The sequence below is a fragment of the Mus musculus genome, chromosome 1 (assembly GCF_000001635.26).
Source record: "Mus musculus strain C57BL/6J chromosome 1, GRCm38.p6 C57BL/6J".
Taxonomy (NCBI): Eukaryota; Metazoa; Chordata; class Mammalia; order Rodentia; family Muridae; genus Mus; species Mus musculus.
The window spans coordinates 136,255,702-136,267,838 of record NC_000067.6 but is presented as its reverse complement, the minus strand read 5'-3'; the positions used below and the strand labels follow the sequence as shown (position 1 = coordinate 136,267,838).

Sequence of the window (12,137 nt, the reverse complement as noted above, 5' to 3'; positions counted from 1 at the left end):
CTCAGACACTGCCTGAGCTCTTTTGTAAGATGCTCAGTCCTCAGCCAAGTGGTTGTGGCGCACATCTTACTCCCAGCACTTAGGCGGCGGAAAGCAGGCAGAGCTCTCGAAAAACCAAAAGATAAACAAAAAAAGACACTTGGTCCTCAGAGTACAACTATACTTCCATAAGTCTCCAGTATTTTAATTTTCCAAAATAAAAACATTTGATCCTAAAAACTGAGTGTATCAGCAGAGGGAGGAATATCCATAAACTATGATGCTTTCCCTCCCCCTGGCTAATAAGCGGGTGAACGCTGCTGGGGTCGAGGAAAATGCCCCACAGCAGACAGGAGCATCTTCACTACTAACCCCTATACAGAGATAATGAAGAAAAGCTGATGAATCAAAGAGCCTCAAGCCTATGACCAGGAATTAGAAAAAAAATTCTGAAATGAGTGAAATCCCATCATCCCATAGAAATAGTGCTACTTAAAACCAGAGCTGTGCTTTCAGAACAAGGGTTTCTTTTTAAAAAGAAATCAGGTTTTTGTGGGGTTTGTATAAATCGATGGAGTTTGAATCATCTCATGTTTGCACCTTTGGGCATCTAGGCTTCTCAAAAGCACCTCAGCATTGCAGTGCTGTGCTTAGATACCAAAACTTAGTGTCACTGTTGCACATGAGCATCGACCAGTGTTTTCTATTTGTGTTATAGAAGGATAGGAAGGACTGGAGAGATGGCTCAGTGGTCTGTATGTAGTCTGGTTACAGGGCAGCTGATGTATTCTGGCCTCTAGACACCAAAAGTACCTGCCAGTTGGTAAATGAGTCAACTAAAGAGACAGCTGTCAAAAATAGAGTGGCCAGTACAAGTATTTACAATCCTTATCCAGGGAACTGCAAATGAAGACTAAGATCCCCACTCGTGAATTCACAGTGGCTGCCATTGAAAGGCACATTACAAATGCTAGGCTAGAACCTCCAGAGTCTCTTACTTCCTTTCCTACTAATGGAAGAACCTTAATCCCAGGCAGTAACCAGAACCTACCTGGTGTGTTCCTTGTCCTCGGTGCCATTGGCTCATGCCAGGCATAGGTCTCCCTCCACACTCTGCTCACCTAAGCACCAGTTTCATCGTGTCATCCCAGTGGTGAAAACCTTGATGGACTTGGTAAACATCACTTCCCACAGTGGGCCTCACAGGCTCACCGAGCTCACTTTTTAGCATGGCTGAAGCAGATTGATTTGTAGACACACCAAAACAGAAAACTAAGACATTGCAAGCTATCAAAACTGGCTGGGGTTGGGGGGCTCTAACTATATGGACTTCTCTGTAGTTTCCTGTTCAGCATTGTACTTTAAACTACATGGAGAACTGCAGTGGAGGTGGTCATCTTATCTCACAGAATTTTCGTTCGCTCACACACATCTTCAGAAACCCTTAAACTTGCTTTGGCCTTGACACGTGGCAGGATGTCACAATCTGCATTTTATCACGGTTACTAGTACAGGATGACTTCTCTCTAATGCCTGCGCCCTGCTTGAGAGGAAGCCCCCTAAGTCCCATTCTCTGTGTTAAGTTCCCTGATAACACAACCCTTGCCCAGAAGCAGGCAGGGGCTGTTTACAAAGTCAGTCTGAACGGAAAGTGACTTTAGAATTGGTTTCATTGCATGGCAGAATCACAGCACTGGGCAGGGTCAGCCCTTTTAGGTCACTCTTGCTAATTACTTGCTGTGAATAGCTAGAAATCTGCACTAAAGTGTGAAATCACTGAGAAGTGATTTACCATTAAATGTTATTTCCAAACAAATTCTGGGGGCATTTTTACATTGAGGGACTTCCCTGTTGCTTGTCTTTAAATTTTCTGGTGAGTTTGTTTAAAGCTACATTCCTCCCTAGATCTCCAGTTCTGCTCCTACTCTCCTCCCCCATGCCCTCCAAGGGCCACCAAAGAAATACAGGTATATCTAGCCCTGGGACAATTACACACCTTCAGGCCACAAGGCTTTCACATTGATTCATCCCCTAAGCTAGAGCCCAGTGCTCCTGTCTGATTCAAGATAGTGTCCATTCCCAGCTACCCCACATTTAGTACCTGAAAGTATCTAAAATAATTGAATATCTAAGATGCTTAGTATGAGGGTGGTGTGTGTGTGTTCATGCACATGTATGCCAGCCATCTCTCAGTGCAGGACCAGGGTGGCTACTATTGATCCCCTGTGCCCCTCAGCACATGCTCACACCTACAAAGGACCTAACCCCAATAGAGGAAGAGGAGTCCTCATTCCCAGTTCAAGCTGCATCATTGGCATAAAAACACACGATAGGGGTTTGCTTGTTTTAACTCGACCTTAGGATTCAAATTCTAACTTCCCCAGTCAACTGCCTGGCAGAGTGCAAGCTGTGGTTTTAATCATTCTACCAGTTTATCATCTAACATTTGGCCCCGAGGGATTCGTCATCAGAGTGACACCAGGAGAGTAACATTTTAAACTGAAGATGACAACAGCAAGAAACTGTAAGATTAAAAACTAAGATAGCTGAGGAAAAGTCTGGAAAAATATCAGAATTGAATGTGATCATGATTCATCCTAAATAGTTTATGAAAATTAATAGTAAATATATGATCATAATAATACATAAGGACATGACTATCTCAATATCTCAAACTAAACTATACCAATTAAAAGAAATAAACCACTGAAATATCTGAATTTAAGTACTTAAAAATTTAAGCAAGATAAAAAAAAATTCGACTTAGCCGGGCTTGATTGGTCCCACCTTTAATACAGCACTCAGAAGGCAGAGGCAAGCAGATCTCTGTGAGTTCAAAGCCAGTCTGGTCTACAGAGTAAGTTCCAGGACAGCCAAAGTTACACAGAGATCCTGTCTCAAAAAAGCAAAAACCAAAACAAACAGAAAACAGGACTTTTGAGGACAGCAGACAGTAAGCCAGGTACATTCTGATGTCAAATATGGCTGAAACAGTGTAAAATCTACATACCTGGAGATACAATATTTTTAAAAATCCAAACATTAGCTGGAGCTCAGGAAACCTTACGGAAGAGTTGGGAGAAGGAAAGAGGACAGGGACTCCACAGGAAAACCAGCAGAGTCAAATAACCTGGACCCTCGGGGGCTCCCAGAGCCTGAATCACCAACCATAGAGCAAGCATGGGCTGGACCTAGGCCCTTGCACCTATGTAGCAGATGAGCAGCCTGGTCTTCATGTGGGTCCCTCAACAATGGGGATGGGCTGTCCCTGAGCCAGTTGTCTACCTGCCTGTGGATCCTACACCCCTAAATGGACAGCCTTGTCTGGCCTCAGTGAGAGTGTGTCTAGTCCTGCAACAACTTGATTGTGTGTGTGTTTCAGGGGGTATTAGTGTGAGGAGAGTTAACTCCCAGAGGGGGGCTTCTCCTTAAAAGAAGGGGAAGGTGGAATGGGAGGGGGACTTTCACTGGGAGTAGAGGAAGAGGCTGATATTGGGTTGTAAATTGAATACATTTTTCTAAAAATCTAAAAATTACGGGAGTGCATGGATTTTTTTTTTTTTCAGAAACATCCTTCCCTGGGTGGAAAAAATATCACCAATCTATTAAGTATGATTGTGTCGAAGAGTCACATCTGCGGAGATTTTCATGTGGCGTAATGAACAAGGCCAGGACAAAATTTCCTTGAAGTTTATTCTTTGTACAGAAAAAATGAATTGTAGTGTGATGCCTTACATAGAGCCTACATAGGGGCAGAAAGAAAAAGCAACTTCCCCAAACAACTGAGATTAAAGGTTGTACACGTTATTCTCTCTCCCTCCAAAACAATACAGTGCCTGGACAGGGCCGGGTGGACCACAGATTAGTCAGCCCAGTGGCTCCCCCAGTACAGAAGGAGGAGGCTTGTGAGGACCCGGTGTCAGAGAAGGCTTGGGAGGGGGACTGGAAAAGAGCCGGCCACTTCTGCTTAGCCTCGGCACACTGGTCAGAGTGGGCTTCACCTCGGCTGAGAAAGATGGACACATCAATTGGCTAACTTGTTTGTAACCCTGTGGCAAGTGCTCCTCACGGGGTAAAGAGACTGTTGTTAGCCACTCCTCACAGAGCCCCTGTGTCAGGTGCTACAGGGGTCCACCCACACTCAGCACTCTCCTTGGCTCAGGCCTTTGCTGCTTTCTTCTCCAGGGCAGAGAAAATCCACCACATGTGCCCAACCAGACTTGCCTTGGGCATGAGACCACAGCCAGGAAACATAGCAAACAACCAACTTCTACTTCCCCTCTGCCCCCTGCTGCCCTCCTCTCTGGGCAGCTGCCCCCAGTCTGCCTTCTCCCCAGGGCAGTCCCATATTCATCACTGGCTTTCGTGATTACTCACGCTCTCTGAACCCTGAGATGTACCCACTGGGCCTGGCCTCAACCGTCTGGGCTTGGTCCTGCTGGTCTTCCAGGGAAGGAGGCGGCAGCCCCTTTGGCTAACCAGGAGGTAGGCGCAGCTCACCAACACCATGTGGGTGGAGGAACTTTAGGAGAAAGCCCAAGTCTAGAAACTGAGGTGTCCACAAAGAGGTTTACTCTGCAGCCTCTTTTCCCAGCTTGTAGCTGGCATGAGAGATAGTCTGTAAAAAACTGTTGTGCCTTTTTAGTGTGTGTGTGTGTGTGTGTGTGTGTGTGTGTGTGTGTGCGTGTGTGTGCGTGTGTGTGTGCGTGTGTGTATGTATGCATGAGTGTATACATGGTGGGGGGTGAGCCTGTGTGTTATAGCACGAGTGTGATCAGAAGACAGCTTGGGGAGGTAGGTTCATTCTTTCTACTGTGTAGATTGGGGCTTGAACTCAGGTCCACAGGCTTAATAACAAGCACTTTTACCTACTGAGTCATCTCAGCAGCCCAAGGAAAAAACTTCTTGGCCGGAACAGACTAGACATGAATCCCAGTCCCCACACGTTTGATTTAATGGATAGGTTTTTGCAGGACGGAGTCAGGTGAGGAAAATTAACTCTAGGCCCTTTCCCCTCACAAAAATGTAATCTGGCTACACCCGCCCTCTCTAGCTTAAAACCCCCTACGCTGTGAAAACTGGATTGGGATGGAAATTGGAAACCATCTAGCCCTCCATCCCACTTCCTATTCCCTGCCAGGTGGCTCTGTATATGAAAGGAAATGACCCAGGTGGGGTCCTGAGGCTCCCAGAATGGAGCCACGGGATCCATTGCTGACGATGCCTCTTTCACTCTCAGACGTGCCTAGGTTTGGATCATAAGTGATGTTAGCATCCTACTTCCAATCAATGTCAATCTGGGTGCACACACAGCTGCCCTTCTGTGCTCTGGCCCTATAAGGACAGAGACAGCTACCACACTGTTCCAAAGAAGAGACATCCCAGATCTCCCTCCAGTCTCTCCACATGGAGACCTGTACTGTATCTCCTGACACATCCTCTCTTTTCTGTCCCTAGTGTCAATAACTATGTCACTCAGTGGCAGGACTCTTGCCTAATGAGAGTGAAAGATCTTACCCCCCCTAAAATAAAACAACCACCATCTAACTCCTTCATGAATACAACAGCCCCCTGTGGAGTCCCTGTGGCTTGATGAGCCTTCCCCCTCTGTGACTCATACAGTCCTGCCAAATCAGACTGATGCCCAAAGCCTTCAGGATCAGGCCACAGCCTGCCAGTGTCTTCCTGCATGTCTCAGTATACTTGCTTTTTTATCCCTTCCTGGGCTGGCTCATCCTCTCTGCTTTGCCATTCCTTTTGACCTTTAACCCCTTCCTAGACCCGACCTGAACTGTCGCCCCTTCTGCGGACCTTTTCCCCGAAGCATGAACAGCTCCTCCTTCTAAGCGCTGAGTGGACGTGGTTTTAAACCTGTACCACAGTTTGACTGATGGCAGGCTGGCCGTTGCACACACAGCCTGTGTCTCTCCCCTCCTCGAGAAGGGATCTGAGGTCAAGAATGCATTTCTTGCAATGCAGAGGAAGCCAGTGCCTGCTGCACAGAGAGGTCCCCTGAGAGTGGAATGGGAAGGAACAAAGCTTAGACATCCTGCACCCCTTTAGCCACAAACCCTTTCCCATCAGTTCACAAGAACTCTCAGAGCTACTGTCTCATGATTTAGAATAGCAAATCTGTTGGATTGTTAGGGGCCATTTTGTGTCATCTTTTGTATAGAGGTTATAACCCTGTTTGACTTATCAGCTAGATTTTGAAGTATGGGGAGGAGGAGGAGGAGGGTTAACCCAGGGGCCTGGCCCCCTTCCAGCAGGGCCACCTGATTACACTTTCTGTCTCTAGCTTAGACCCTTTCCACACGGCTCCATGAGGCCTGGACCAGGACAGAAGTGTCACTCCAGGTGACACGTCTAGTCTTTTATCCTAGGAGGCTATTAATTAGTCCAAGAACTGTGGTGCCAATTCTTGATCGGGCACCAAGGGAATCTCCCTCAACCTTCAGACCCCTTCAAGTGCTACACAGCAGAGCAGATTAGAGAAGGAAGCCGAGGCGTTGCCCTCCCTCAGAAACCCTCATGCCTGGTCTGTCTCCCCACCCTCCACCCCCCCTCTAAAAACTAGAAAAGAAACGCCTGGTGAGAATCGAGAACAGGTTAGGGCTCTACGGCACCCACTGCCCCTTGCACCCTATCTCAGAGTCCCACTCCCTTCCCCCAGATACTAGGCCAAGCACCCAGAAATGATGAGCCACCAATTCTGAGTGGCCGCAGTTCTCTCAGCCCTAAGGACATCTCACAATACCCAGTTGTGCCCTTCCCTTTGGGTCAGCCCCAACTTGGAAGGTAACATCACCACCACAGAGGCCTGCCCCTCCCAGCCCCACACTCTTCTCACCCCAAAGCCTCGGCCTAGGGTGGCAGGAAGGGAGGGAGGGAGGTGCTGGGCACAGGCTGTGAAAAGCAAACCCCCTCCTGCTCAGAGAGGGCAGCCGCCCTGCGCCAGGATGCACGCCGGCCCGGTGACCCCGGCCATGCAGTCCACCGAACCCTGGAGTCCTAGCTGGGGCACGTTGTCCTGGGACTATTCGGGCTCGGGCTCCCTGGACCAAGTGGAGTTGTGCCCTGCTTGGAACCTGCCTTACGGCCACGCCATCATCCCAGCGCTCTACCTGGCGGCCTTCGCCGTGGGCCTGCCGGGCAACGCCTTCGTGGTGTGGCTACTGAGCCGGCAGCGCGGGCCGCGGCGGCTGGTGGACACCTTCGTGCTGCACTTGGCGGCCGCCGACCTGGGCTTCGTGCTCACGCTGCCGCTGTGGGCCGCGGCAGAGGCGCGCGGCGGCCTCTGGCCCTTCGGCGACGGCCTGTGCAAAGTCAGCAGCTTCGCGCTGGCGGTCACGCGCTGCGCGGGCGCGCTGCTGCTGGCGGGCATGAGCGTGGACCGCTACCTGGCGGTGGGCCGGCCGCTGAGCGCGCGCCCGCTGCGGAGCGCGCGCTGTGTGCGAGCCGTGTGCGGCGCCGCCTGGGCTGCGGCGTTCCTGGCGGGTTTGCCGGCCTTGCTCTACCGGGGACTGCAGCCGAGCCTGGACGGCGTGGGCAGCCAGTGCGCCGAAGAGCCCTGGGAAGCGCTCCAGGGTGTCGGGCTGCTGCTGCTGCTACTGACCTTCGCGCTGCCGCTGGCTGTCACCCTGATCTGCTACTGGCGCGTGTCGCGCCGCCTGCCGCGCGTCGGTAGGGCCCGGAGCAACTCCCTGCGCATCATCTTCACCGTGGAGAGCGTCTTCGTGGGCTGCTGGCTGCCCTTCGGCGTCCTGCGCTCCCTCTTCCACCTGGCGCGGCTCCAGGCGCTGCCGCTGCCCTGCTCCCTGCTGCTGGCTCTGCGCTGGGGTCTGACTGTCACCACCTGCCTGGCTTTCGTCAATAGCAGTGCGAACCCGGTCATCTACCTCCTGTTGGACCGCTCATTCCGCGCCCGGGCCCGGTTCGGGCTGTGCGCGCGCGCCGGGCGCCAGGTGCGCAGGATCAGCTCGGCCTCCTCGCTCTCCAGGGACGACAGTTCGGTGTTCCGGGGCCGGTCCCCGAAGGTGAACTCTGCCTCGGCCACTTGGTAGCCTCCCCGGGATGGCGCAGGTGGAACGGTGCTTCAAAGAGAGGAACCATGTGCTTGCAGATGCGCCAGGGGACTGCCCATCAGCTTTCTCGGAGCTGGCTGTTGGGGCTGGCTGTTCTCACAAACCGATGGGGAAGGATGGGCTATTATATTAGTTTTCTCCAGGGCAAGAAAAGCTGTAGACACTCACCTGGAGAAGCGGGTTCACCTAGTAGATGGGAGGGAAGTGGGTTCTGTTCTCTGCTTCATTCTGTGTAATTCAGCCCAAATATCCAAACCAGACTCTCAAAGGTCCTTCTTGCTCCTGACTGTTCTTGCCCCTACAAAAGCCATTGTCCTTTGAGGAATTTCTTCTCCTGGTCAGCCCTCTAGCAACACCATCTCAAACACCTCTCCCTTCCCCTCCCCTCCCTCTTCCCCTCCCTCTCCCTCTTCACCTCCCCCTCTCCCTCTCTCTCCCTTTTCTCCTCCCCCTCTATCCCCTCTCCCTTTCCCTTTCCCGCTCCCCTCCCTCTTCCCTTTTCCCTCCCCCTCTATCCCGCCCCCCCCCCTTCTCTCCAGTCATCACTATGTTATCTATATTGTTTCTCATCCCCAATTCGGGTTTTCGTTTTCAAAGGCTCACGAAAGACATGGAAACTAACCCTAGCGTGAACAGTCCTGTGAGCAATTTGGTCCTTCCCACCCATTACCTCACACTGGTGTGGCAACCCTTCTCCCATCTAGAGACACCTGTGGGACTCGCCCTGAAAGTAGTTCTGGCCTTCCTTCTGAATGCTGGCATCTGAATTTTTTCAGTGGGTGTTCAGATTTTCCCTCACTCAGCCAGGGACCCCAGGTTTTTCTGTGAACACACATCTCAATAAAAACTTTTGTTGGCCCTAGTTGGCAACCGTGTCTTGATTTGAACATCGAGAGCGAGATGGGTGTCAGAAGGGTGTGTTACACAGTCAGACAAAGCTCAGCTCAGTAGTTCAGGCCCTTCAGGGTGATGGTTTGTGTGACCCTGGTACTGGGAGCGCCAGCTGCACCTGCGAGTGTGGTACTCTCAGCGGGCAGAGGATGACTTAGTCTCATTCTTTTAAAGGACATCGCACATCGAGATAGTGACAAGATGAAAGGAAAAAATGAGGAAGATGCACGGCATCTGCCTGCCAGGTGCCATTTCAAAGAAGAGATGTGTAATTTTGATTTTTAAATGTGGTCCAGGCTCCCCACCCCCACCCCCACACTCTGGGAGCTTTTCCAGTACAAATGTTTAAAATTAACCGTTTCAGTCTCTGGTTTATCCTTTGAGGCTTCCGGAAGGCTTAGAAAGTAAATGTTTTTACTTGAGAGGATTTAGCCTACAAACATTTTGATCAGTGAGGGAAAGACATTCCCTGACTGGGCCGAGAACCAAGTCCTAGACCTTGGAGTTAGCAACACAGACTGGTGTTCAGTGCCAGGTTGGGTCTGAAGGAGGGCATTCTCTTGGGCTATTTAACCTGCTCACCTCTGCTCTCCTCATCTAGCTCCATTGCATTCTCGATAGCATCCGAGACCACTGGTTGGAGTGTATTTAGCATCGCAGCCCACTTTGATCTCATCTTATAGCTGCTCTTGTCAAAAAGAACATCTCTGCTGGGCGTGGTGGCGCACACCTTTAATCCCAGCACTCGGGAGGCAGAGACAGGCAGATTTCTGAGTCCGAGGCCAGCCTGGTCTGCAGAGTGAGTTCCAGGACAGCCAGGGCTTTACAGAGAAACCCTGTCTCCAAAAACAAAAACAAAAACAAAACAAAACAAAAGAACATCTCTGAGTGTCCTCATATATGCCCTGAGAGCAACAAGGCTTGCAGCCCAAGGGTCACCTGAGCCAGGAAGAGGTACCTCAGGTGCTTTCAAGTCCAAGAGCCCATCTATAGTATAGTCCTTCCTTTCCCTATCAGTGGGGCGAAGGGACAGGAGTGCTGACCTCCATCAAGGTATGTGTGGCAAGACTAAAGCTTACAGAGCTGGTGTTGCTCTAGGCTGCTAGGACAGAGCTCCTCTCAAGTTCATCTCCACGATCTCAGCTGAGTGAGCTACCTAAAGACAGACAGAGACAGACAGAGAGACAGGCAGGCAGACAGACAGCTTCCCTAGCCCATGGGATGTTTTCATGTCCCCTCCTGCAGCGCTTACTGAAAGCTGACATTTCCGCCCCAGCATAGAGCTCTGCGCCGTAAGAAGAACATCTCCCTGTCTTGGAGTGTGGCACTCAACTGGACTCTGGTGCACTCCTTAGAGTGATTGCCCATCACTCTGAGGAGAATGAGCACCTATTTCCTAGTGAGGGCGGGAGTCGAAGTGTGGATGCAGGAGCTAAGAACGGTTTGTGAAGGAAGAGCAAACTGAAATGGTTTAGCAAGCAGTTGCTGGTATTCATCAAGAACTTTAGAGCTGTGCATGGCCCCTGCCCTCGAATGCCCATACTCCTTTACCTTATCATCTTTTACCACTGCTCCCTCCTAACTCAATCATCCTAAACAACGGAAGTTGGGTTGCTGAGAAAGAGAAATTTTTAAAGAGTTACACCTAGAAGGAAAACCCCTAACTGCCCAAATGCAATGCTGTGGTTTCAGGGCCAGGATAGACTAAAATGCAGAATTTAATATCATTCAGGGAGAAGTCAGGAACTGTTGATGGTAATTTCCAAGAGGAAGGAAGTAAAATTTCAGAAGTTAAAATACCCTCCTTACGCTGTTATTCGAAGGATGTAAACTTGTTCATTTGGGTCTGTTGAAGGGAAGCATACATGTCTCTTAGGTAAGGTTTTACTGCTGTGATTAAACACTATGACTGCAACCAGCCTGGGAGGAAAGGGTTTATGTCAGCTTACAGTTCCACATCGCAGTCCATCACTGAGTCAGGGACTGAGCTCATGTGCATGAACCGTGCTGCTCACTGGTTTGGTCCTTGTGTCTTGCTCAGGCTAATTTCTTATACGACTCAGGACCACCTGCCTAGAGGTATCACCACCCTTGATGGGCTGTGCCCTGAAACATCACCACTGATTAAGAAAAAACATCACCCCCACAAGCTTCAGACATGTCAATTGGGTGGAGGTATTTTCTTAATTAAGATTCTTTTGTCCAGGGCTGGAGAGATGTCCCCCTGCTCAAACCTCCTTCCCAGTTTCTAAGAGCACTGACTGCTCTTCCATAGATCCTGAGTTCAATTCCCATCGATCACATGGTGACTCAACAACCATCTCTAACAGGATCTGATGCCATCTTCTTGTTTGTCTGAAGACAGCAACAGTGTACTCACATATAGTAAATAAATCTTTCTAAAATATTAAAGAATTTTTTTTGTCCTAAATGACGGTAGCTCATATCAAGTTGCTATAAAATTAGCCAGCACCGTCTCCTTTGGATCAACACTATTTTTTGTTATTTCTTATCCCTCACAGTTTGGGCACAAAAAGTAAGATCTTTTCTCCTGCTGCTCACTAAGAGAATAGCAGCCATTTTACTTGTTTGCTTATTTGTCTCTCTCTTTACAGGCAATTTTGTTATTTGATTTTAGGCCGTGTCCCCAGTGTCTGGAGCAGTGTCTCCACCCAGCAGGGGTTAACTTCTGCTACAAGGTCTGTGTCCTCGCGCAAGACACGGTGAAGGATGAAAGAAATGGCACTGCAGTCTATGTACAATAATAGTTACACTTTATTAAAGGGCACAGAGGGAGGCTAGAAGAAAATGCAATAACTGTGAACAACAGTCGTATTAGAATGACAGAATTACAGCACCTTTCCCCTGCGTTCCTCCTGGAAAATGTTTATAAGCATTTCAAGGGCCGTTAGCAATATATGGATGCGCCCAATAGAAGGAAGCTAAAATTAGAGTGGGACCTGCCTCCACCCCCACCCCCAGTCACGTTCAGTTGCCTGTCCCTGGGCCCCTCACCCGGGCTTCTGAGCTGAAGCTGGGACTGATCATATCTGCTCTGCTGTGTCGCAGATCAAAGGAAATGATGTTCTTGAAAGGACTTTTTGAGTGGTGGTATTTCAGACAGATGTGTCCCAGGAGCTCGTCCCTGGGGTGAGCATGTTCCAGGCTCTCATCTTCTTCCCC

General features: G+C 49.9%; 1 protein-coding gene across 1 annotated transcript; it reads left to right on the top strand.

Moving 5' to 3' along the window:
• Positions 1-6,912: 6,912 nt before the first annotated feature.
• On the top strand, positions 6,913-8,925 carry Gpr25 (G protein-coupled receptor 25). The gene has a single exon (NM_001101516.2). The coding sequence runs from the start codon at positions 6,966-6,968 to the stop codon at positions 8,040-8,042; it is 1,077 nt and encodes a 358-aa protein (NP_001094986.1). The 5' UTR covers positions 6,913-6,965; the 3' UTR covers positions 8,043-8,925.
• The last annotated feature ends 3,212 nt before the right edge of the window (positions 8,926-12,137 follow it).